The sequence below is a fragment of the Panthera pardus genome, unplaced genomic scaffold (genome assembly GCF_024362965.1).
Source record: "Panthera pardus isolate Hobbes unplaced genomic scaffold, ASM2436296v1 HiC_scaffold_26, whole genome shotgun sequence".
Lineage (NCBI taxonomy): Eukaryota > Metazoa > Chordata > Mammalia > Carnivora > Felidae > Panthera > Panthera pardus.
Window position 1 is genome coordinate 5,663,764 of NW_026526832.1, and position 25,755 is coordinate 5,689,518.

At 57.5% G+C, this 25,755-nt stretch overlaps 1 protein-coding gene across 1 annotated transcript in view; it reads left to right on the forward strand.

Moving 5' to 3' along the window:
• Nucleotides 1–5,964: 5,964 nt before the first annotated feature.
• Nucleotides 5,965–25,755, forward strand: part of KCNIP3 (potassium voltage-gated channel interacting protein 3) — an 89,235-nt gene continuing 69,444 nt past the window's right edge. The window contains exons 1-2 of the mRNA XM_019445871.2: nucleotides 5,965–6,106; nucleotides 18,509–18,674. Coding sequence (XP_019301416.1) covers nucleotides 6,008–6,106; nucleotides 18,509–18,674 — 265 coding nt within the window. The 5' untranslated portion in view covers nucleotides 5,965–6,007. The remainder of the gene's footprint in view (nucleotides 6,107–18,508; nucleotides 18,675–25,755) is intronic.

Here is a 25,755-nt window from a genome sequence, read left to right on the forward strand (position 1 = left end):
GCTCTCTACCTTGTCCTTCACATATGTGGGCATGCTGCACATAGTTATTTTAATAACTCCCTGATATGGATCCCCTTTGAGTCTATTTCTAGTGTCTGTTGTTTCCCTTGGTTTTTGTTAGTTTTGTCTGTCTCCTCACATACGTGGCGATTTTCGACTGAACGGCACACATTCTATCGGAAAACCTGTAGAAAGAATCTGAGGCATAGAATGAAGTTAGTCTACCTCCATGAGGATTATGTTTACATCTGGAGGACGGCTTGGGATTTAGCAAACCACGGTTGTTTTAATCTACTTTCAGGACTGAGATGATTTGCAGTCCCTTGGAGTGCTGGTCTAGTTCCAGTTCATTTGTTTTCTGGGGGTGAATTCCCCCGGGGTCCCAACCCAAAGCATGAAAGATTTGCCAGGCACCCCCTCCTCTTGGTGGGCCTAGTTTTTACCTCTTTAGTCCCAGAGGCTAACAGCTCTGCTCAGCACTTTTGGAGTGTCTTCTGGGGTCAGTGGTCCTCCCAAGGAGGAAGGAGCCCCAAAGCCACATGTCTCTGGGTTTCCTTCTTTTCCCAGATCTTGTCTCTGATTCTTTACTCCCTTGTTTATTCTCTGATACCCCCAATCAAACTTTTTTTTTTTAAAGTATATTTTGAGTAGATTTTAAGTTGTCCTTAATTGAGAATTCAGGCCAAATTACCTAGTTCACCCTGATCAGAAATAGTTCTGCAAAATTAACTGATTCCCGCCGCCCCCCGCCACGACTTGGGAAAGGCTGCATTTGAATTTAGAATCCAGAAACCTGGGCCCAGCCAATTGAACACTGACTGTCCAAAGGAGATTAGTTTGGAGAATATCACCGTAGGCTCTGGTAACTGGGAATGGGGGTGGCACTCAGCAGGTGACAGAGAGACAAAAATAGCCACAGAGAACAATATATTACATATTTTCCCAGTTTTAAAATGCTGGGATCCCAAAATGCTAATCCTACTTTACGAGTGAAGCAAAGCCCCTTTGTGGTCCCATTCTCAGTTCTCACGATGTTCCCTGAAGGCGATGGGGACTTTCATCCTTGTTTCTCGGTTGAGCAAATGAAGCTCTGGAAAGCTATGTGGCCGACTCAAGGTCTCACAAGTTGAAGCCAGACTTTGGGTTCAGGTCCCCTGATCCTGGTGGCCCTGGAGGTTTCCTTCTGGGCATGCTGCCGGTCCCCATTCCCCAAGGGTGTGTGTGGGAGGGAGGCCCTGTCTCCAAGGAGATTTGATCCAAGTGTCCTTGCTGTCCCTGTGGCAGCAGGGATGACAGATGGGAGGCCCTGGGAGTTCTGCCAGATGCTCCAGCCTGGCCATCCCAGAGCACAGGCCCCGTGGGCCACGAGTGCCAGATTCTGCCAAAGAAATGCCACATGGGCCAGGCCGTCTGAGGTCCCAGGTGGCTGGCCAGGACAGTTTCAGCTGGCTCCAGTGTGCAAAGGACGGGCCACATGGCTAGGGGCCAGCCCAGGCTACCTGAGGGGACAAAGAGAGTTAACATGTACTGAGTTTCTGAGTATGAACTAGGAAGTGTGCTAAGCACTTCACATGAATCGACTCAGATGCAGGCAGTTACTGACCTATTTATGGGTGAGAAAACTAAGGCAGGGAGACTGGGGATGAGCTGAGGAGAGGGGCACAGCTTAACCCAAGGCATCAACTGATGGTGGCATTTCAGGCAGTATCTGAATTCTCTGGGGTCAACCTGAGGCCCGGCTCCGGGGGACCGTGGCCAGTGTCCCTCTTCTCCACCCTCCCAGAGTCAGGACCTGCTTTTCTCTCCTAGTGCTCAGTCTGCCCAGGCCTAAACTCCACGGACTGAACTGGGAGGTTGGTGGCCAGCCTGGTCCACATACCATGTGCTACCGGATTGAAGCCTCTTCCTCCTGGTCCCCCATCCTTCCTTGCGCTTCCTGACTGTGCCGCTCCTGGAGCAGTGAGCATTCACACTCCCCCAGCTTGCAAATGCTGACCAAACACTGCTGTACCCGAGAGGAAAGTGGGGCGTGCGCAGAGATGACCCCACCCCAGCCCTGACCTCCGCCCACGAGTGATGCAGAATTTCGGTGACCCGAACCCTCGCCACACTGAGGACACCCAAGAGTCCATCGCTGAGGTTAGACCAGGGAGATGTTGAGGTGAACTAAGTCCGAGGAGGGTGTGGGATGCCCACCCTTCGCTTCAAGCTTCAGAGAGAGCTTCACGGTGTCCCCTGCAATTTGGGAAATCCAGTGGACTGATGTCTTACCTCCACCTGCACACTCTAGAGAGCAGAAGACAGGCTGGCTGCTTTGCCCGCAGAGCCAAGGAGAGGCCTGCTGGCCCGGGTGACGGACCGTGCGAGGGGGTCAGTGTGGGCTCTCAGGCCAGGTCCCAGGAGGCTGCCTGAGGAGTGAACCGACCAGGGACGAGAGCCCCCTGGGGCCCACATGAGAGCCCAGTCAGGGGGGTGGCCCGGCTCTGGGGCCCCGTGGAGTTGCCTGCAGGAGGACAGGTACAGGTTTTTTTTTTTTTAACGTTTATTTATTTTTGACACAGAGAGAGACAGAGCATGAACCGGGGAGGGTCAGAGAGAGGGAGACACAGAATTGAAACAGGCTCCAGGCTCTGAGCTGTTAGCACAGAGCCCGACACGGGGCTCGAACTCACAGACCGCGAGATCATGACCTGAGCCGAAGTCGGCCACTTAACCAACTGAGCCACCCAGGCGCCCCCAGGTACAGCTTTAAACCTCCCAAACCAGAGCGCAGTTCCAGGCCGGCTCCTGTTCCTGCCCAGTCACAGCCCCTGCCACCTGCCGACCATGGGCGCCACCCTATTGCCAGGTGAAGTGACGGAGAACCGTGACATCTCCCCACCAAGCAGCTTCCTGGGCCCCCCGGGTTTCCATCCCACCGCCGGAGGGTGGGCAGCAGAAGAGATTTCAAGGACCCGTGGAAGACACAAATAAGGTGACGGTAGCTTTGCAATTCCACAGCTGTGCTGGCTCAGCGTCATGGTGACACCGTGAGTGCCGTGGCGACCAGGGGGGCAGCCGACGTTTCTTGAACGCCTGTGAGGTGGGGATTCCACATGTGTGGCGAGACTCATCTCCACCCAGGGGGGCCTTGCTCACAGACAGAGGCTCTTGGTGGGGTGAGGGCCCAAACCCTGAAACTACTGAGGATCTCTCTCTCTCTCTCCCTGCACCACCCCCTTGACCAGGGGCCGGCAGAACCAGGGGCCCCCCAAAAAAGGGCCAAGGGAAAAAGATATAGACTGGGGGTTCCATGGAGTCAGGTTTGGAGCGCCCAGGGACGAGGGCTTTGAACTTGAGACTGGAGTGGAGAGAATTGTGAGCAACAACTGAGGAAGGTCCGAAAGACCCCAAGACTCCCGGGCGGAGGTGGGGTGAGTCCCTTACCAAGGTGGGACTGGCCACCTGAAGGTGCTCACCACTGCCTCCTCTCAAACGTAACCCAACGAAGCAGCCTTCCCCAGGGCTTACAACGATCCCTTCCTTTCCCCCTTCCAAATTCCCCCATCCTTGGGCTCCCCCTCCTCCGGGCCAATGTGAGGAAAACCACAGCTGAAATCCGTCAGGCTGAAGTGTCTGTAGCCCACAAGGCGAGGCTGTCTTGCAACCTTTCTTCACCTTTTTTGGGTCTGATACACTGCCAAAGAATCTTTGGAAACTCCCAGACTCCCTCCTGGGGAAAATTTGCCGGTGCCCGATGCCCGCCAGCCCGCACCTCGGCCCTGCTGAGGCCCAGCGAGGAGCCCTGCTCCTGGACGTCCTCCAGCTCCATTGCCTCCTGCCCCGTCTCATTCCTGCATTCCCCAAGGGTCCAGTGGAGGGACCCAGCCGGAAGGGCCTGGGGCTCCGGAATAGCCCTCAGGGCATGGGGGCGCGGGAGAGGGGAGGAAGGGGCACACAAGGTCTAAATGAGTGTTGTGTGAGGGACACGTCCTTGCCAGCAGGCGGCTGCAGTGGGAGGTCCCCAAGGCCCGTGGGCATGGGGGCCTGGCAGGGGAGGGCAGCTGTCCTGTTTTGTTGCCGCTCAAAGCTCCTTACCTTGGAAGAAAGCATCCTGAGTAGTGAAAGTTCAGTGGGCGTCCCAGGTAGCAGGTGGGTGATTCTGCGGAGGGCTGTGCTGGTCTGGCCAGGGGGCTTCTTTGGTCCAGCCTCCTCACACGATGCCACAGGTAAGGCCAGGCCTACCCTGGACCACGTGGTAGGTGTTTCCTAGCTAATGTGTGGAACATACAAGGCGGGGCGGGATCCACCTGGTCACGTTGGGATGAAAGGAACAGGCTCCGTGTACCGGCTCACTTTCTAGCCTATGACCCTGGGCAAATCCTGTAACTTTTTGGAGTCTCTCTTTCATCATCTGCAAAGTGAGATAATGGCCTTCCTCCCAAGGCCACTGTGAAGACAGAATATTCAGTGAGTCCCTGCTTGTGGGCGCTTTCTCAGAATACAGGTGGAGCGCGCAAGGACTTGGCCCCAGAGAGCCTGGGCCCTGACAGACAGCCTCTCACCCTCTTCCTGGGGCTCCTGGCCTGAGGTCCAGCCTGTCCGGCAGGACAGGACCCCTGGGCTGTCTCCTGTGCCGGAAGCAGTCTTTCTTGCCTCAGTGGGTCAACAGCTCCAGACTATTTTCCTCCCCAGAGGATCTGAAAGTTGGAGCTAATTGGCTGGCTAAAAAAAAAAAAAAAAAAAAAAAAAAAAGGAAAAGAAAAAAAGAGAAGGGAGGGCAAGTGCTCCCATGCATGCTGCAAAGGAGGGGGGTGTCTCAGGCTCTGTTTCCATGGGAACCACTGGCACAGGCTGACTCCTCGGGGTGCAGAAAAGGGAAACTTGGCGGAGGTTTTGGGCACCTGGCTCCTGGGTGGTTTCCCGGGACTGAGCAAGTGGCCAGGACTCTGCCCTCCTGAAGGGCAGGAAGGATCCCCTCCCCAACTCAGGGACCCTCACCCCCTTCCTCCACTTCCTCCATCTCCCAGTAGATCTGGCAAGGTCCCCCAGCCTCCCTGATGTGGTCCCAACCTCGGACCCAGCTGGGGACAGAGGACAGGCCCTGGAGAGACAGGCTGTCTTGGCAATATAAGGAGCTCAGGAGGGCTCCCCACTGCAAGGCCCCATGTGGGGTAAAAGGGAGGCAGTTGAAGGTAGAGGGACCCCTGTGTGTGACCCACATAATGTGGTCATGGTGGCTGTCACCCGTTCCAGTGATGAGCCCCCACCAGGGCGGCCACTTCCAACCCAGTGACCCAGAATGATGTCCCTAGAAAGGATGCCCCAGCACCAGGGGTGGCCGGAGGATGTCTGCAGGGCAGCTGGAGGGGCACCAGGAAGACCCCAAGTCTCAGTGGAGCCAGATCCCTCTTCGCAGCCCATATCCCCTAAGATGACCCGAGGTTGTCTCTGTGTGGGGGAAGCAGGGAGGGGAGGGGCTGGCCTGTTCTGGAAATGCCTCAGGGGAGGCTCTCCAGGCTCCCTGCCCAACACCCCGTTGGCGCTGGAGCTCTCCTCCCTCCCCCCACTCGGCTCCCAGTGGAGGCTCTCTGCACCCACCACTCCACCCTCCTGTGACCAAGGTAGGGGAGCAGAGGGTGTGTGCGTTAGAGAAAGAGATAGACAGCGGGGGAGGCAGAGAGAGAGAGAGAGACGCCAGCCCCGCAACAGGAGCAGAGGGGAGAGCCAAGAGCCAGGCAAAAGGGGCTTCAGCAGGCTCAGAGGGAAGGATTAGGAACCATTTATACCCAGAGTGGGACAGAGAGCCCGGGAGGGGGACTGAGAATTATCAGAGAGGGGTGGGGAGGGAGAGAGGGAGAGAGGGGGAGGGCGGGAAAGAGAGTGAGAGGGAGGGAGGGAGAGGGATTGAGAGAGGCAGGAGGCAGAGCAGAAGGGGTGGAGCGGGGAGAAGCAGGCGGGGAGGGAGGGGTGGGCAGGGGGCGGGCGAGGAGCCGCCCGTAGCAATTACGTCTGGGTCCAAGCAAACATGAGGCAGCTGCCAGCCGGCCCGGCAGTCCTGTTCTCAGCTGCGAAGAGGGGAGGCCGGCAACAGTTTCCCTCAGCGCCCAGGATGCAGCGGGCGAAGGTAGGCGCCGGAGGGGCTGGGGGCTCGCTCAGGGGTGGGGAGCGAGGGCTTCCGAGGGTGGCCCCAGACCGGGGAGCCCTGCTGTGCTTCCTCCTTTGACCTCGAGCCCTGTTGTCCCCTGTAGGGTCACTTTTGGAAAAGTAAATGTTGGGCTGTCCTGTCTGGGAGGCTAGACTTCTGGGGCCCCCTGTGGACTGGAGAGGCTTTAGGTGATTGTGGCATAGAAGTTGGACAGAGGAGGAGCTTGGGGTCAGGCTGGTGGCTGGTCCTGCTCAGTTGGGTCCCTGGGGCAAGTGCCAGGGCCGCTGACCCTGAGCCTGGGCCCACAGCCCTTCGCCACCGGTGGGGGAAGGCTGAGTGCTGGGAGGGGGTGGCTTAGGTTTGAAGGCAGGGCCATGAATACATCTTTTAATTGTTCAAATAATTCATGAACGCCACTTCCCGCAGGGCTAGGAGCCCCCTAACAGGGACACAGGCTAATAGTTCCCACTCTGCGGGGCTGCTGGGAGGTTGGAAGAGAGCAGGCGAGGAATATGCCTGGGATAGAGCTCAAGAGCTAGTGGCGGAGTATTGGGAGGCTGAAGACTAAGTGAAGAAGAAGGAGGGAAAGGAAAACAAGCTGAATCCCAGAATCCCACACTCAGAAAAATCTGTCCTGATGCCTTACAAGCTCCTCACGCGTTTGGGACAGTCTTGCTTGGGAAGAAGGAAGAGGCGTCAGGCTTGGATCTGGCCGCTCATAGCAGAGCACCCCGACTAACAGAGGTTTGAACAGGGTTGGTCACGTTTCTCTCTCAGGCTCAAGTCCAGAGGGAGGCAACAGAGGGCTGGCGCGGAGACCCCACGGCCAGCAGGGACTCAGGCTCCATCTGTCTCACTGGCTTCCATTCTTGAGGTTACCTTAAAGTCCAACATGGCTGCTGGAGCTCCAGCCAGCACATGTAGGCAGCAGGAAGTAGAGAGAAGGACGGGCAAAATGACTCAAATAAAATCAGGGTCTTGTGAGCAAGGAAGGATAGACATTGGGTTGACATCTTGCACTCTCCCCCGACCTTCACCTCCCCCTCCCCGCCCCACCCCCAGAGGTGGATTCCTTGCCTCTCTTTCACCCATGAGGACAAGCAGCCCAGAGTTCCAGGCCACACTTCCCCAGAGCCTGGGCCACCCCTGGCCTCTCTGATCCAGCTCCCAGGGGCGACAGGAGGACCAGCAGTGGTGATGACATGAAACCCTTCAAGCATGGCGACAGGGCTTTCTCTCCTGTCATCGCGGATCCCCCCAGCAGCCTCCAGGGCAAAAGCGGAGAAACTTAGTGCCTTGTCACCGGCATACGGGCTCTGCACTCACTACACACACACGCCACAGCCAGCACAGGTCCTGTGCAGGCATAGTACGCACCACACAAGCGTGCCCCGGGACTGTGCCCACAGCTGGCTTGCGCTGCACGCACGACCAACCCGCACGCAGAGGGAGGGGTTTCTAGACTCAGGCCGCACACAGGTGCACACAAGCCTGCTCCATCCACCAAACGGGAGACAGTCCTTCCTTTCCTCTGCTGGCCCTACCTGCCGGCGGTCACTCATTCCCTTCCCCTGCCTGGTGAGCAGAGTCCGGCAGGCTCCCAGGCCCCTGTGGATCTCACTGTGCCTTATGCCTGCCAGTGGCCTTCCTGTGGCTGGCCTGGCCAGAGACTGGAGCGGGTGCCAGGCAGGGACAGAGGTCCTAAGGGAAGCCACCACTGAGTCCCTCACCAAGGTCAGCAGGGGGACTGGGCAAAATAATCATCCTCTCTAGCCGGGACCGCAGTTCAGAGCACAGGCTGGTGTTGGCCCGACTCCTTTGCCCTCAGCTGCCTGTCAGTCATGGTCAGTGGCTGCCCCCAATAACACCCCATGGGTCCCTTAGCCTCTCCATGCACTACCCAGTCCTTTGTGGATCCTTATGACGCCCCAGGGGGGCAGGCACTGCCCCTTCCCCTTCTGCAGACACTGAGGCTCAGAGAGGGGAGCAGCCTGTGCAGCGTGAACCCCGTGAGCTCTTCGGGGAAAGGAACAAACAGAACCACAGGGTCTCCCATGGCAGGCACGAGCTGCCGTCCTAGGTTTTCAGGGAGTGATGTCTTCGTGGCCCGGCCTATGCAATAGGAACAGCTATCTGCCCGGCTTCCAACCTTCTTGCAGGCCACTTACGGGAGGTGGGCCCGAATTTGCTCACCCACTTTCAAAGATAGAGATCAAAGCCCCGAATTGAGATAGGGTGCGAAGTGCCTCTGACTGTTGCCCAGGTGGGGTCTGAGAGAAGGGCAGGGTTGAGGGGCAGGATCGCCGAGGTGGCGGCTTCTCCCTGCCTGGCCTCTCCAGCAGGGCCTGCACCTGCATTATCTCCCTGGACCCCCGTGCAGCCCACAAGGTAGCTCTTGGTATTGTACCCACTTTATAGATGAGAAAACTGAGGCCTGCCCTAGATTGCAAGCTGAAATGTGTTATAGCTGGAATTCGAACCCTGCTCCCTCTTCCTCCAAAGCCCAGTTCCCTAGGGCTTGGTGGGAGGGCTGGGGACGTCCTGGGAAAAGACTACAAAGGGAGAGTGGCATTCTTGTAAGCAGGAAGCTGGAGGAGTGCCCCATCCCAGCTGGGGGCTGGCTCCATGGGTTTGTGGCCCATTGTTCCTTCTGAAAACTTCAGTGAGCACACAAGCCAGACCCCACCCCTGGCCATGTCCCTTGGTTTAGCCATGTGACCTTGAGCCAGCCCTAGGTCCCTTTCCGGGCTGCAGATCCAGAACTGCAAAGGAAAGGATCCCAATCTTTCGAAATCAGGATCCCTTTTCTTATCAAAATCTTCCACAGGAGTGGGAGGTGCTCAGCTGATTCAGGCTGGCTTGGGGCCCATCTGCTCTCCCTACCCCACTCCAAGGCATCTCTAGTGACGCCCAGGAGCAGCTGTGGAGCCCTGAATGTGGCCTCTGTGAGGGAGAAGGGCAACCTTAGTTTCCAAGGCAAAGAAAGTAGAGGAGAGAGAACTTGGCAAGTCCTCTTAGCTGGTCCTCCAGACAAAGGGCAGGAAGGAAACAGGACAGGAAGGAGGGCATAGTGGGGGGTAAGTCGCTGTGTACTGTGCCCCCACCCAGCTCCCCATCCCCAGCTGATGTTTCCCTTGAACAGGTGCATCTGTCAGCTGCGATCAGCCCCCGTCCTAGAGTGCCACAAAGCAGCCACGTGACAGGGAGAGAACCAAGGGGGCTGGCAGGTGCCAGAGTTGGAGAAGGGGAGCTAAGCTGAGCTTTGGCGGAACAGACGAGAGGGGGCCTGTCCCACCTCCCAGTTGGCCCAGCCTCTCCTCTCTGGTCTCCTGCCTCAGGTCTCTGTCCAGCACCCCCCCTCCCCCCCGCCGACCCCAAAGGCATGGGCCTGTGCCGAGCTCAGCCAGGCAAAGCCCACACGGGTCTTCACTGGCCTCATCGCCAGCTCTGCCCCCGCCCCCTGGCACACACCGCCAGGGCAAGCAAGGGGTAAACCCGAGTCCACCTGCTGCTGGTGCCATGCCCCTGTGGCCAGCCCACCCTGACTCTGTTTTAAGATCCTCTCTCAAGATGGGCGCTCTGAGCAGTGACTCCAGAGAGCCAGATTCTATCGCCAGCTCCACCCAGTTGACCCTGTGAGCTTGGGCGGGGTCCGTCCCCTCTCTGAGGTTCAGTCTCCCCATTCGGTCCTAGATACACTCATAGCCTGTGCTGGGCCCTCCCCCGAGGTCGGTACCTTGTGCTGCCCAGTGGAGGCTGGGGGTAAAGGTGGCAGGGGGGGGGGACACTAGCAAAAGCGCCAGGAGGCAGATCTCATGCCCCATCCCATATGTACACACATATGCCCACTGGCTTGTTACAGAACAGAGCCCCGTCTCCACTATTTGGTATTCAAAGGGCCCTGGCCAGGAGACGATGGTGGCCTGGGGCAATCACATGGCTGCACCTTATCGGCTGTTAACCTGGCTCTGCATCAGGAAGATCTGGGCTCATACCCAGCCCCTTCATGCATTAGCTGTGCGTCCTTGGACAAGTTAGTTAGCTGCTCTGTGCCATGGTCTCCTCATTTTCTTGAGGGAAATATCATCCACCTCCTAGATAAATGAGATCCTACACCAGCCTGTTTAGCACAGCCCGGGCATGTAGCAAGAGCTCCATAAATGGTTGGAGTGTCAATGTTACTATTTTCTGAATCCCGAGCAGAGCCTGGGAAGGGCACTCCAGCAGGAGAAGGCTGTCAGTGATCAGGTCAAGTCCACCCCTGGGTTAATGGGACACCCTCATTGCCTACACAGCAAGGGTCAGGTGGGGAGCTTGTGTCCTAGCCCAGGTGGCAGCCATCAGAGGAAGGGCAGGGACGACCCAGCCCTCCCCTCCCCTGCTCCAGTGCGTGCGTGCGTGCATGTGCAAGTGTTGGCAGGGACTCAGGACAGTCTCAGCTCCCCCCTCACAAGGCTGGCTGCCTGGCCTGCATCTGTAGGTACCCAGGGGTGGGTGGAGAATCGAGGCTCCCCAAAGCCTCCCCACCCCAAATCCCTGGGGCCTGCACGACACGACGCCCACCGCCATTTCCTGCCATCTGTCTCAAGTGATGGAAATAGAGCAAGCAATGAGGAGTGGTTGCTCAGTGAGCCGCCTGCGCTGCTGTCCCCAGGACAGGGTTGGGGGCGGGGGGCAATCAGCCCCACATCTGAGCAGCTCTCCGTATCCCCCCAGCTGACCCAGACTTTGGCCCTGAGGCAGCCTTCCTAGGAGGGAGGCGGGGAGGGAGATTGAGAACCTGAGAGCCCTTCCTCCCACAGACAAGGTCTAGAACTTCCCATTTGGTGCGATGAGCCCTCTAAATCTTGGCTGCACTGTCAAATCTACTGAGGAGCTTTATAAAAATAGAGCAGCCCAGGGGTGCCTGGATGGCTCAGTTGGTTAAGCTTAAGCGTCAGATTCTTGGTTTCAGCTGAGGTCATGATCTCCCCGTTCCTTCGTGGGTTCGAGCCCCGCATCCGGCTCTGCACTGATCTCACTGAGTCTGCTTGGGATCTTCTCTTGCTCCCTCTCTCTCTGCCCCTCCCCCACTGGCGCTGTCTCCGTCTCTCTCGAAATAAATAGATAAACTTAAAGAAAAAAAAAAATAGAGCAGCCCAGGCCCCACTGAAGCAAATAATGTGGCCCCCAGGCCGCCAGATGTGGGAGAGGCTGCCAGGTGATTCTGACGCGCAGCAGCTGAGCAGAGCGAGTTGGATCTCTCTGGGCCATCGCTTGGCCCTGACCCTTGCCCTGGGCAGCAGACCTTACTCGGCATCAGAAGGATGAAGACTATCGATAACCGTGCTCCTGCCGGGGTTTTGTGTATGTTCCCTCATTTAACCTTCCCCACGGTCCTATCAAGGCATATTATTATCCCTATTTTACCGATGAGGAAACTGAGGCTCAGCACGGTCAAGTACTTTGTCCAGGGCTGCCCAGCCAGGAGGTGAGGACCTGGGATTCAAGTTCCTGTCTGGCTGACTGCAGACCTCTTCCCACTGTACTTGGTGGGCTGAAATAACATTAACCTCCCTGACATCCCCCTCCCTGGCTGAGCGTGCCTTCTAAGCCAGCATCCGGTGGGTCCCAGTGCTCCTTATGCGACCATTCATGCTATTTCTCATCCACAAATGTCTGTAAATATTTGGGGGTCTGCCTTTCGCCCGTGCATTTGCTTGTATGACATGACCTGGGAGGGAGGGAGCCTGGATGTTTTAACTGGGGTTTGCCTCCAGCCATGCAACCCCCCCTCCCCAACATGCTTCCCCATGCGCACAGGCAACCTCTGCCAAGCCGCCTCTGGGCTTCACTTCGGGGGTTCTCTGGAGCCCAGCTGATGAGAACCACGGAGATAGAAGTAGTAGCTTCAAGGTCTCACCTGGGTGCACCCCTAGTGGCTTGACCAGATGGGCTGGGCCCCCACAGGATGAAGCTCTGCCCCCTGTGCCCGGGGCAGTGAGCAGGGCAGCTGACCACAGGGAGTGGGGAGTCACAGGTGAGATGTGCTGGCCCAGGTTCTTGTAGTTTATTTAAAACGATCTGGCCCCTCTCTGTGGTGTGGTGAAAACTCTCAGGTGATGGTGTTCCTAGTGGAGAGTCCAGATGTCACTCTGGGGCAGCTGGAAGGCATGAGGGGGTCGGTCTGTTTCTTCATCTCCATGGTGATAGGTGTCATAGTTACTGAGGAGTCACCTCGCCTCCCCACCCCCCCCCCCACTATCCACATCTACAGCAGATCCTAAATACCCACTAATATTCCCCCCCCCCAACCCATTCCACTGCCTGGGCCTGGCTCAACACCCCCTCTTCCTCCCCCGGACTCGGGCAGCCCCCCAAGTTGGCCTCCTCCTTCATTGTCCCCCAGCCTTCCTCCATACTCCACTGGGCCACCTCTCTGGAACAAATCTGACTGACCCTAGCTGGGACTCGAGAAGGAGAGAGGAGTTAGGATCAGGGTGTGCCCTGGCAGGAGGAGGCTGTCCCAAAGCTTCCAACCAGCAGGTCTGAGAACCATCTAGAACAGTGCTAGCCAATGGGAATGTAGTGTGAGCCACAGGTTCGTGTTAAATATTCAGGTCGGGGGGCGCCTGGGTGGCTCAGTCGGTTGGGCGGCCAACTTCAGCTCAGGTCATGATCTCGCGGTCCGTGAGGGCTGTGAGTTCTAGCCCCGCGTCGGGCTCTGTGCTGACAGCTCGGAGCCTGGAGCCTGTTTCAGATTCTGTGTCTCCCTCTCTCTGACCCTCCCCTGTTCATGCTCTGTCTCTCTCTGTCTCAAAAATAAATAAATGTTAAAAAAAAAAAATGTTCAGGTCGGCACATTAAAGAAAGTTTTCTGTAAAAAGTGCAATTATTTTTAATGTATGTTATTGAACCCAGTGTAAATATTATCATTTCAATATATAGTTAATATAAAATGATTATTTTTAAAATGTTTATTTTTTGAGAAAGAGAGAGAGTGTGTGCGTGCACAAGCCAGCAGGGAAGAGGCAGAGAGAGAGAGAATCCTAACCAGGCTGTGTGCTGTCAGAGCAGAGCCCGATGCAGGGCTCAAACTCATGAACCGCGAGATCATGACCTGAGCGGAAGTCAGATGCTCAACCCACGGAGCCACCCAGGCTCCCCTTGAGGGGGATCTTGAAATAGTTATTGTAAGTGGAAAGAGGGCAGCTGTTGATGAAGTAGAAGGTAACCATAACATTGCCATGAAACAACAGCACCGAATTCCACTCCCCACCCCCACCCATCCCCACGGCTTGCTGAGACTCTGAGCCGGAGCCACACCTCATCTCTATAAAAAAGGAGGTAAAGGTAGAGGGGCGGTCTGGGTTCCCAGAGTCTAAGTCATCTCCCAAACCAGAGGGAAGCCTCTCCCGGGTGCCCAGTGGCACAGCCCCACCCCCTGGAACCCGGGACCTCCAGCCAGAGCCACCAGGACAAGTTGAACAGTTAGGTTGACTCCTCATTGACCTTGAGCGAGAGAACACACACACACACCGCAGGGAACCAGGCAAGCTTGGTAAGAGGGTGTGAGAAAGAGCCTATTACGGGACTTGGCCTTCAGCGGGGTGATTTGGAGGAGGGTCTAAGGAACCTCAATAGGTTGATGTGAGCATCAAATACGAGTCTCTACACAAACCCAGTGCCTGGCCCGTAGCAAGTACATGGCCAGCTTGATGTCCTCTCTGTCCCTCCCTTGCTCTTCACAGACTTGGACTTGGAAGTGAGCTAAGACCTGCTCCTGACCCATCTGGCTGGACAGGAGCTGTGAGTCTCAGCGCGGAGTTGTCAGGGAATGACCCTGCCCACCTGTGGTCTCTGCCCTTGAGGGACCCTGTGGACTTCAAATTAGGTTGGGGTCCCCAGGGTCAGCTTAGGGCCAGCCTAGGGCCATTTCTGGGATGTGGCCCAGAACACCCACATGTGCTAGATGTGCCGCTGGGGACTCTGTGTGACCTCCGGGCACAGGTCTTCTGGCTTCATTGGTCCCTGTCACCCAATCCTGGCCACCCCTGGGGGCCCATGGAGGATGGAGGGATGGCTCTGTCCCCTATGGAAATGATGCCAGGATCAAGCAAGAGTGGGAAGAGAGAAATTCTCATGTGAATTTTGAAGAGCACGAGGGGACTTTCACCCCAGTCATTTGTGAATATTTCTTGAGCTTTTCATACACACACACATATATGTATTCTCTTGTATATATGGCAATATTTTTCAATTGAAGCTTTACTGACGTCACTGAAGAATCACGTGTGGTTGTGAGACATAATATGGGGAGATCCTGGATAGAAGGTGCAGGTGGAGGGGCCAGCGGTGCGAAAGTGGTGTGCGAACTTGCCCCGTATGTGTAAAGAGCACAGAGCACGGTGAGGCTGGCGGTGGGCAGATGAGACAGGAAGTCCAGGGGCAGGCAGGGTTCGGGCCTGAGTAAGGCTTTGGAGGCAGGCCCAAGGCACTGGGGTTTTGTGTGAAATGCAGCGGAAGCCACGGGGGAGGGGGGTGGTTCCTTAGCAGGGGTGGGAGGGGATTGAATTTGTGTTGGAGTTTCCTCACTGACTCAGCTCTCCTCAATTCTGTCACCTCTTAGCACAGAGGCAGCTTGGGGGTAAGTGTGGTAATATGTCCCCTCTCAGGGCTCCCTCTCTTCTGTGCCTGAGAGCTTCCAGATCCCAGAGTGGCCATTAACTTTCTTGACAGCCCAGTCAGACCCTCTCCCAGACAGGTGTCAAAGATTCATGGGGATGGCCTGCAGTCACTTGGGTCATTTGTCCCTCCTCCTGCCCTCCCCCAAGGTCTGATGGGCTCAGTCCACGGCCTGTGGCCATACCCTGTCTCAGTCACTGTGGGCCCCTCCTCTCCTCCTTGCGAGGACCCCTCAGCCACTTCACAGGGGAAGGCCATCATAGGGCTCCTCCCTCCTAAGCAGGGCTCAGGACACAGGCTCAGGGGACAGGGCTCCTGCCACTCTTGTCCCCAACTCTCTGCACCAGGGAGAACACACACACTGGGGCTCCTCAGTCCAGGAGGGCATCAGGACATTCACAGACTTAGTCTGACATGGTGAGGTGGCTTGGGAATCCCTCCCCAACTTCCAAGGCCTCTCCAGGGCCCGACCCCAGGAAGCCTGAGCAGTACAGCCTGTGACCAATACCAAGATACCCCAAGGACAGTGTGGCCCTGGCATGCCCCCAAACTTCTGCTGGACTTAGTTTCTTCATCTTTATTTTTGTTTTTAAAAAATGTTTATTTTTTGAGAAAAGAGAGAGAGAGAAGAGAGAGCGTGCAAGCAGGGGAGGCAGAGAGCGAGGGAGACAGAGGATCCAAGCAGGCACCGTGCTGACAGCACAGAGCCCGACGCGGGGCTCGAACTCACGAACCACGAGATCATGACCCGAACCAAAGTCAGACGCTGGACAGACTGAGCCACCCAGGCGCCCCAGTTTCTTCATCTTTAAGACAGCAGTGGCGTTGCCAACCTCGTGGGATTTTCATGACCCTGAGGCCCAGAATGAAATGCACAAAGGGAGGTCTCAGCCCCGCCGGTGGCCCTCCCAGCCTTCCCTGGAGGACAGAACCCTGGGCCCCAGGCTGCATGTCTCCCACATTAGTTAGGCCTGGGCTGCGGGACAGAATCCCCATGACTAGCGGGGGGCTCCATGAGGAGCCAGCACCAGCACTGTCCTGAGACAGAGGGGGTCCCAGCAGGTAGCTCCTGATCCCAACAGAGGCTCTGATGCTCTCACTGCAGTGTTTCCGCTGACCCCAGCTGCAGAGCCTACAGCAAAGAATTCATGAAGTAACCAAACACCAGCTGCCAATCTGCCCCCTCCCCGCTCCCGGACTGAAATAAAGACTTTATTCATTGAGGCCATTTCTCTCCTGAATAAGATCATTAATAATGGAGAGGATGCTTCTCTGACACAGCCTGGGCAGGACCTGTGTGTACATGGGCGTGTGCATGTGCATATAGGGGACCTCCCGCAGCATCCCTGGCACTGGGAGACCTCTGGGGACCCCTGTCACGCCCTCTTTCTGCCCCACCATGATGGTGTGTGCTCACCCTTGCTGCGACTCTGGGCACCACTGACCCCTCTCACTGCCAGGGCAAGCCTTGGAGTAGGGAAGGAAATGTAGGGGGCGTTGCTGAGCGTGGGTGTTGGGGAGGTGGCTTGGAGGGTGACGACTACAAGAGACGGCACTTGCAACTGGGAAGGCTCCAGAAATCAGGATAAGGGGTGTGGATGTCACCCTGTCTAGGCGGCCACTTCATCAAAAGCTGGCCGGGAGGCAGACTGTCCAGCCCTAAATATGAACGGGTCTCCTGGAGCCCTGAGCCAACCCAGCCCCTGGAGGATTCTTCTGCCTAACTGGAGAATGCAGCACACCCCTTCCCCTCACCTGGGTGTTTGCACAAACTCCACAGTTTAGGGGACATTTGTGGGGACTTTCTTCTACCTCTTGTTCAGGAAAGCCCCTGCTGAGGACATGAGAGAGGTTTAAAGTCCAGATGCTTGCTTTCCTGTCTCCTCTCGTAGCCAGAGATTAGGCATATGATCTGGGCTGGGACAGTCAGATTCCTCCACTCCTGACCTTAAGCTAGCGACCCAGCTGAGAAGGCCCCCCACAGCAGCCTCCAGGTCCTGGGGGCAGCAGTGCCATGAGGCCAGTGGGGGGGGTCCCAGGCCCAGAGCCCCTAGGCTGGCGGGGCCAGCAGCAGGGGCCAGTGTATTCAGCAGCAGAAGCAGACGTGCTCTGGCTGACCTGGCTGCCCTCTTCCAGGGGGTGACTGTGGCTGAGGTCTGGCTGTCCCATTGCTTGCTCTTTGCTCTGGTTTGTCTTCCAAGCCTTGCCCTCTGTCCTTTCTGGGGGGACTGTGGTTGGCCTGGGACCCTCCCCCCTCCCCCCCACTGCTGATTCCTTTCCAGTTGTCATCAGCCTGGGTCAGTCTCTGCTTCTTACGCCTGAGAGCTGACCGATGCAGGGGCCGTGTGGGGCCCTGTGTCTGCAGAACTTGGCCAGTTGCACATCTGTTTATTTGGGGAGACACATACTTTTCAGGACCGTCCAAAGGTACCACGCGTGAAATTCCACGACCCTGGAAGGATATCACCAACTCGCCACCCCAGTGGCCATTGTCCTGGCCACCTGCTCAGAACTAGTGCCCACCCAGGGGCGCTTCCTCCCACGACTGGCACTCAGGCCATGCGTCACGGGCAGAGTGAACCTGGGGGCTACCTATGGCAGTGGCCCAATGGGCCAGGCCGCACCCGTGGCACAGCCATCCCAAGCAGGAGGGCATCTCACAAAGGCAGCAAACTAGTCCCAGCAGATGTCCGGAGGGGCCACCGTGGCCACCGTCCCTTGCCGCACACGACAAGGAGCCCACTTCCCAGCATTCCCTCCACGGCTCCCCGCTCTAGGATTCCTCCAGACCTGTTCGAGTTGCTTCTTTCGACGGTTGCACAGCTTGGAGTAGAGGGCTCCATCGATGTGCCCCCTCACGGGGGAGATCGCCCGGCTCTCCATTCAACCTCTGCTTGCCTCGAGGTGAAAAAGATGGAGGGCCCAGGAGCCAAGCGAGGAAACCTGACTTGGCTGTGTGACCTTGCGTGGATCCACTCCCATGTCCGGGCTCTAGTCCAGTGAGGGCTTTGGACGATGGTCTCTGGCAACCAGGCCTGTGCCAGGATGGGGGGCTTGATGAGCGAGTGTGGACCCTCACCTCCCTCCTTCTGGGGGCCCCACTATATGCCAGGCCAGGGTGCAGAGTAGGGAAACCCCCAGCCCTGCCCTCGTCCGGGAGTTCCTTCAGCGAGTCGTCACGGCACAGCCATGTTGTTAGGGAACTAGAACACAAGGACGGGCCAGATCCCCGAGTTTTAGAAGCTGGGGGGCTGCCTGGGAGAGGTGACTTGGTAGCTGGCTCTTGAGGTGGAGGTGGGGCTCCCTGGGCTGTGCCGACATGGGGAAGAGTGGTGTCTTCCCCGAGTAGATCGGTGTGGCCAAAGGGGACTGTGCGTAGGAGGCACACAGCGCCCAGAGCCCTAGGGTGGCCTTGGATGTCATGCCGTCATCCTGGAGCACCTGGGCTGCTTTTCTCGTGGACACTGTACGTGCCTGAAGCTGCCTCTGGCTTGCAGTGGCTGAGAGCTCCTGGAGAGAGGGGGGCAGGGGACGACCAGTACCAGGGTCAGCAGTGCCCTGGGAACTCTCCAGCTGAGCTGGGACCTCTGGGCATGCACGCCTGGAGGTCAAGACGCTGGCGGAGTTAAGGTCGACCTTGCCCGGGAGGCTGGGGCTGGCCCAGAGGTCCTCTCAGTGAGCAAGGGCTCAGGGCTGCTCTGCCTGTTCCTGCTGCAGGAAGTGATGAAGGTGTCAGATGGCAGCCTCCTGGGGGATCCCGGGCGCACACCGCTAAGCAAGAAGGAGGGCGTCAAGTGGCAGAGGCCCCGGCTCACCCGCCAGGCCCTGATGCGGTGCTGCCTGGTCAAGTGGATCCTGTCCAGTGCGGCCCCGCAGGGCTCAGGTAGGGGCTGGGGCGGGCTGGGAGGAGGGCGGGGGTGGGGGTGGGGCATCTGTTGTGCGCTCTGTTCTATCTGACGACTCAGACCACCCTGGGACCCCAACCTCTGCCTAGATTGGGAGATGACGCTTTCCTGGGAGATGACACTTTCCGTTCATTCGTGCTTTTCCCCGTCAATCCAAGCAAGGCACTGAGCTCAAAGCAAGGACCCGTGGAGGGGGCGACAGAGGATCGGGACCGCGCAGGGGTATTCCACCGAGGTCACTGGGAAGGTAGAGCCAGGCGTCGGAGTCTGACAGGCCCAGCTCGCCCTGCCCACCCTCAGCGGGTAACCTTGGGCTGCTCACGCGTCCTTCCTAAGTCCTCTGTGAAAAAGATGGGCGGCAATGACTGAGGAGGCCCAGTGAGGAGGAGGCCCCGCCCCAGCCCCTCTTTGGTCTTAACCAGTGCACCCCAGGGGCTGGAGCCGACTCTTCCTGGGGGGGGGGGGGGGAGTAGGGGTGCCGCACTGCGGGTGGTCCTGAGGGAACGCAGCAAATGGCTGCCTGGCGCTTGCCCGTGGTGATATTTGATGTTTGCTGAGCGTGACAGAGCAAGAGATGCGGAGGTGGCCTCACGCAGCCCCCCCCCCCAGCCCCCCCCCGTGCTCTCACACGGACGGGCGCACCCACCACACAGTGCACACCGACCAACACACCTGTGCCTCCGCCACACACAAGCGTGCGCTCCCCCCCCCATGCACATGTGGGCGCGCACACACACCCCTCGCAGCCACGCGTGCACACCCACACGCGTGTGATCACGGGCACGAGGCGTGCAGCTGAGTCTGCCGCTTTGCCTTTAAGGAAAAGGGCAGACTTGAGCCCCGACAGCCCTCTCTGCGTGATTTCCGGGGAGCCTCAGTCCCTCCGACGGGAGAATGGGCGTAGATCATGACCTCAGGCTCCCAGGCTTGATGGGAGGAGAGGGGAGGGGATGGCCCAGGTCTGCAGCAGGCAAAGCGGCTGGCTGGCGGTCACCTCCACGGAGTGTGTGAGGGGAAGGGGCTGCCACTTACCAGGCCCCTGTCCGTTACCCGCAACCCCACTCAGGGTGCTCCCGGCATGGGCCCAGCCCCTCCCTTCCGCTGCCCCCAGAGCCCCTGCCCATCTGTGCTGCTTGCTGCCATCTGCCTCCAGCCCTCCCTCCCTCCCCCTTCCGCGCTCAGGCCTTTCACAGAAGCACGAGTCCACGTGAATACAGAGGTGGGGTCCACGTGTGCTCCCCAACTTCTCGGGGCAACGATGGGAGGATAGGTTTTTGCACGTGGCAGAAACGTGAAGTCGCCGAAAGTTCATGCAAACAGCTCACCTGGGAAGCTCGCATCGTTGTAGTGCTGTCTGTTCTGCAGCAGGGCAAAAACAACTCCATTTTCTGTCGGGATGGAATCCAAGGGCAGAGGTGAGCCGGGGCGCTGCGGTGTGGCCAGCTGTGCGCACCCGCGGGGTCGGTCAGCTCCCACTGACACGGCTTGTGTCGCTTGAGGTTCAAAGGCCCTACTGGCCTTACACCCCAGGCTTCTCTTTTTCTTTCTTTCTTTCTTTCTTTTTTTTTAAGTAGGCTCCACACCCAAGGCGGGGCTGAAACTCACGACCCCTGATCCCCACCCCAGTTCAAGAGTCGCATGTTCTACCAACTGAGCCAGCCAGGCGCCCCCTCCAGGCTTTTCTTGGCATAGCACAAGACCAGCACCTCGGTGTCTCTCGCTCCCTGATCCTCTCCATCCAGCTCCCCCACCTCGCCCCGGGGCTTCATGCCTGCTGGGCCCCATCTCCAACTTGCAATTTGGAAGCACGAAGCATCAGGCTGGAGTGTGATGTGCCACCTCCCGGCTGAGGCTTTTTGCACCCATGAGTGTGGGTGGGCATGGAGAAAAGCAAGCTTGGAGGCGGGCTTGGTGTGTTCAAGGTCACAAGGAGAGGGGCTGAGAGGGCCGCACCCACAGGTCCCAACTTTAGCTCGGGGCGGGTTCCTGGAGGCCAGGGTCTTTCAGGTTAATTCCTGTGCTGAGCTGTCAGGATGTGTTTGCTAAAGACTTGTCATAGCTTCGAGCAGGGGGGCAGGAGCGGGAGGCGGAGTGGGGGGGGGGGTGGAGGGGAGTGGAGCAGGGCCCGGGGCCCCACCCATGGCTCAGGCCCAGCCTGGTGCCTTCCCCTGCGTGAACCTGTTTATCAGACACCACGCCAGGCGCTCCGAGGGTATGTGAAACGTGCAAAAACAAGATCCTATTTCCTTGTGTGAGGAAGGCGCTGCGGACGCCTCATTTTTTATGAAAGTCGGTTGAAACTCAGGGAGGTCACGTGACTCCGCAGGTCACAGGATATTAGGGGCTGAGCGAGGGTTCTGGAGCTTCTTCCCTGTGCTCCAGACAGGGTGCCCACCCTGATGTGTGTCTTCCGTATCTTTTCTCTCGGGGACCGTCAGGGATCTCTGGAGGCAGCGGCCACCCCCACAGATTGAGAGGCTGAGACCCCGGTGCACCCCTTGTCTCCACTAGGCGTAGCCCCCAGCCCCCGAGCTCCTTAGTCTAAATACGCCCTCTGTGTGTCCCTCCAGGATGGCACTACTGGGTCGGTCACACTGAGGGTTTCGTGTGCACGTGAAATGCTAAACCGTGCAGAAGTGAGACGCTTCTGCTCCTTCAGGAGACTTCAGGCTCTGGGTGCAGAGAACAATAGGTGTCGCTCAGTGTTGCCCGGTCCCTGAGCTCAGCAGGGCCCAGCCGCGATGTCCTGGGCAGTGGGTGCCCGTGGAAAGCGGCCACAAGGCCGAGACAACGCACCCTTGTTGTCAGGGGTTTTTCCACTCAGAAGAAGCAGGTCAGAGACACATTTCTGGGACAGCTTGGGGGGAGAAGCCAAGGCCCAGTAAAACATAGGGATGTGCCCGAGGCTTAGGCCACCGTGTCAAGGAGGGGGTGGCACTCAGGGGCCAGGAGTCAAGAGGGCAAGGGCTAGACCAGCTGCCATTGTGCCGGGCCGTCCGTCCCTCCTGGTTTGTGGAGGCCCCCGTGTGGAGTCGGGCGGGAGCCTGCAGTGGTGGCCTCTGAGATGGGCCCGGGAGTCGGGGAACACAGTCAGGGCAGCATGGAGGAGCCCCCGTCCCCAGCTGAAAAGTGTGCCCCTCACCAATACTGGGGGACTCGTCCTCAGGGACCAGAGGGCTCTGGGACTCTGACCTGCTCTGCATGTCTCCACAGCATCTAAACATCCTTCCTGTCAGGATACCAGAACAACTCTCCAGGAGCTGAGCTAGGCTACCAACTGGATAGACCCGTTCCTCAAGTGTGGCTCCCCATGAGGGCAGTAGGACTGGGATTCTTCAACTGTAAAACTGTCACAGTAATACCACCCACAGAATAACCTGGGGTCTTGGCCACAGACCACCGAGTCCAGGCTGGCCCGTTTTGTCCAGAGAGACATTTACTCTAGACTGGTGGGAAGTTCACAGAAACTCTAGAAGACCAGAGGGGGAGACCTGGATGTGGCGAGGCCAGGGCCCTGCCTGCCACTCCGGGAAATGCCTCCATGTCCCTTGTCGTTCTGGTAGGGACACTGGAGAGGCAGCCACATGCGCCTGTGTGATACGTGTAACCGTTCCTCACGCAAACGGACACACTCCTGCCCCCTCCTCCAAAGTGGAGACCCAACTCAGCCATTGCGTCCATCTCTGGGTACTCAACTTCTGCCTCTGTCAAGCCCACGTAAAGTCATAAAGCTGCCATCACCACTGCTACCCCGATAAATGGAGTGGTGGTAGACAGACCTGAGGACGAAAAAGTAAATTGATTTGTCTGTAATCTATAAGGATATCTAAATATATGCTGACAGAATTTTAATGCGTTTGAAGCACCAAGATATGCACAACATTGTGTTTCAAACTGAGATGCCAGGAATTATCTGGAAACTGGCCACGTGGCTCTTGAAGCCTTCACCCTCATCAAAGGTATGGAAAGTTGAGTGGTTGGAGTCTGGGGGGGAGATGATTGGCGAAGAGGGTTTCTCTGGAGAGAGTGTGTTGAGCCCAAACCCCAAGTTGAGAGAGGGATGTTTCAGTTACCCTTTTGTCACCCAACAAAATAGCCCCAAATCCCGCCATTTTGTTTTCTCTCATTTCTGTGGGTGAGGCATGAAGGCGGGCCTCCGCTGGATGGTGCTTCTACTCCACATGGCATTGATTGTGACGATTCACTTGCCTTTGTTTAGCTGGTGGTTGGGCTGGGCCAAGAAGGTTCCACTCACATGTGGTACCTCAGTGCCCGTCCGCCTCTCCAGGGCTGCTGAGGCTTCCTCACCGCACGGCGGTCTCAGTGTACAAGGGGGCTGGCTTCCGAGAGGGGCTGTTCCAATACGAAAAGACAGAAAGGTTCTTGAGGCCTAGGCTCCAGAACTCACATAGTATCATTTCCACTGAATGTTATCGGTCAAAACAAGTCCCCAGCTCAGCCCAGATTTGAGGGAAAGGGAAATAGACTACCTCTGCACGGAGTTGTTGTAGGAAATTTGTAACAGTCTGTAAACCACCACAGAGGCCTCAGTTAAGAGTCCTTGGTGGACTGATCCAAACTCTCATCCCTGAGGCGACCTGAGCTCTTGGCCTTCCTGCCTATAACACCCCACTAACTTTTATCCCTGTGTTTGGCAGTATTAATCAAGTCCCTGGAGAATTCACTCGATTTCAGACCTAGCGCTCCCCTCCCCCACCTCGTGCAGCTGTAGAACCTTCTTCCCTGGATGATCAGGATCATTTGCCCACCCAACACCCACTATGTCAGCTGGTCTAAGTGGCGTGGGGACCTCAAAATAGGTGGCAGCCTCAGCCTCCGGTCCAGCAGATCCACTGGTGTTTCCCTTTAAGGAAGCATTCTTGATTTGGGATCCAACACCTCTAACCCAGAGCCCAGAGTATTGGCGATGAGAAACAAAAACGCAGCGAGGGGGCGTGAGGACCCACTGGTACCATTTCCCTTGGCTTCTGGATCCCTCGTTCTGCCGGAGAAGCAGCATATTCGGTAGCACGTCCAGCATCTGACGGGACAGCATCTGCATAACCGCGTGGCAGGTGCCGGGACCGGGTCTGCCGTGGCCTCTTCCACTGTTCGGTGAGGCCAGCGGCTCCGGGGCCTGGGCAACCGGATAAGGTCAGCGGGTCATGCAAACGCTGGCCTTTGGCCACACTTCTTTGTTGTCAGATGAGTCCCTTGGTCAGTGACGATGGTGTGTGGGACACTGTGAGGGGTGATGGTGTTGGCAGAAGCAGGGCGGGCAGGAGGGAAGGTCCATGCGCAGAATGAGTGTCCGCTCCAGAGAGGATAAGTGGTTTGTCCCTGCCAGGATGCAGGGGACGCGATGTAGCTGACCTGCTGGCTGGTGGCTGGCTTGTCACCTTGCTGGCAGGCTGGGTGCTTGGCGACAGCTGTAGCCACATCGGCCTGGTGAGAAGTTCTTGTATTGAACCCATAAGTAATCTTAGTCCACACGGCACTTTGCTGGCGAGCAGTGCCAGGCAGCAAGGAATACGGGCCGACAGGCCATCTTGTCCACCTGACTACTGAGCTCCTTCTCGGGTCTGGGTGCCCTTTGGAGAACAGTCACCCCCCCTGGCATCTCCTTTCCTTCTCCTCCCTGATCCCGGAACAGATGGTTAGCAACCGCCCATGAGCGATGATGCTCAGGCCATCTCTTCTTCCAGGCAGTGTGGGCAAGCAGTTGTATTCAACAGTCTGCCCACCACAAAGATTCCCCTTCCCCATCACCCTTCCCTGCTGAGTGGGCCACCAGGTCAGCCTCGAGTTGCGGCCAGCATTTCTCGCAGCTCCGTCTAGAAATTACCTGTGAACGTTCTTCCTCTTCAGATGGCCTTAGGGACTCCTCGCGGGGCCACTGGTGTGGATTGAGGGGAAGCTGGCCGAGCAGCAGGCCCCAGGGGGGCCTGAGTCACTTCGTACACACTTGCCTGGGCCTTCCGGACCCTCCGACCCTGCGCTCAGGCATAGCGACATAGCACCTGCACGTGGTGATGGAACGCTGCACGCACACAGGCCTTCCGAGCTGGGGGAGAGGTCGATTCTCAGCCCCTGATGGGCACGGAGGTCCACGGCCACCTGGTGTCCCTCCGGCACGTCCTCTGTGTTCATGCGAGCCCAGTAGCGAACCGCCAGCTGCATGTCAAAAGATCTTTGCCAAAGAAAACAGGGCTTTGCTCGAAACCCCGGGGAGAGCATGGAACGCTCCCACGGGGGCCTGCGCTTGGCCTTGCGGAGCGAGCCACCTTGCCTGAAACCCAGCGTGTGCCAGTGAGCGTGCAGGGTCATCAGGCAGCCTGAGCCGCTGCGCAGCCATGGCTTACTGTCAGCCAAGCACACGGTCTGCCACGGCACGCTGACCTGCGGTACCCAGGAAGGCCCATCCAACACTGCACCTCCTTTTACCCGCCGGGAGGGCAAGGTGCAAGTTCGTCTTTCACTTTGGAGGGAATATTTTGACTTGGCTGTCCCTGCATATAACAGAAACCCCAAATAACAGTGGCTTAATGTAGACAGAGATCTGAGAAATTTGGGCCAAGCAGTGGCTGGCACTCAGTTTAGCAGCTTGGGGATGTCAGAATCAAGGTCTCTGGGGCTCTTTGTGTTTTGTGGGGGTTGTTTGTTTGTTTGTTTGGTTTTGGTTTTGCCCTTTCCCTCACAGCCACAAGGTAGTTTCTTTGGCTCCAGCTATCATGGCCTTCGTTCTAGGCATGAGGAAGGAGAAATTGGGTGGAAGGAGGAAACGGTAGTGCCTACATCAGGAAAGCAACACTCTCATAGAAATCTCTGGAAGATGCATGCCTGTATTTCACTGGCCACAACTGAGCCACCTTGACTGCAAGGGAGGTAAGGGAGTGGTAGTTTTTTTTAAGGTGGGCACATTACCACCTCCAACAGAATCTGAATTCTGTAGACGGAGAAGCGAAGGAGAACGAACACTCATGTGCCACTCTCGGCCACACGTACCTTGTAAGGTTGTTTTGACGACCGAATACGCTGGCGGCCGGAGGGACCTTAGAA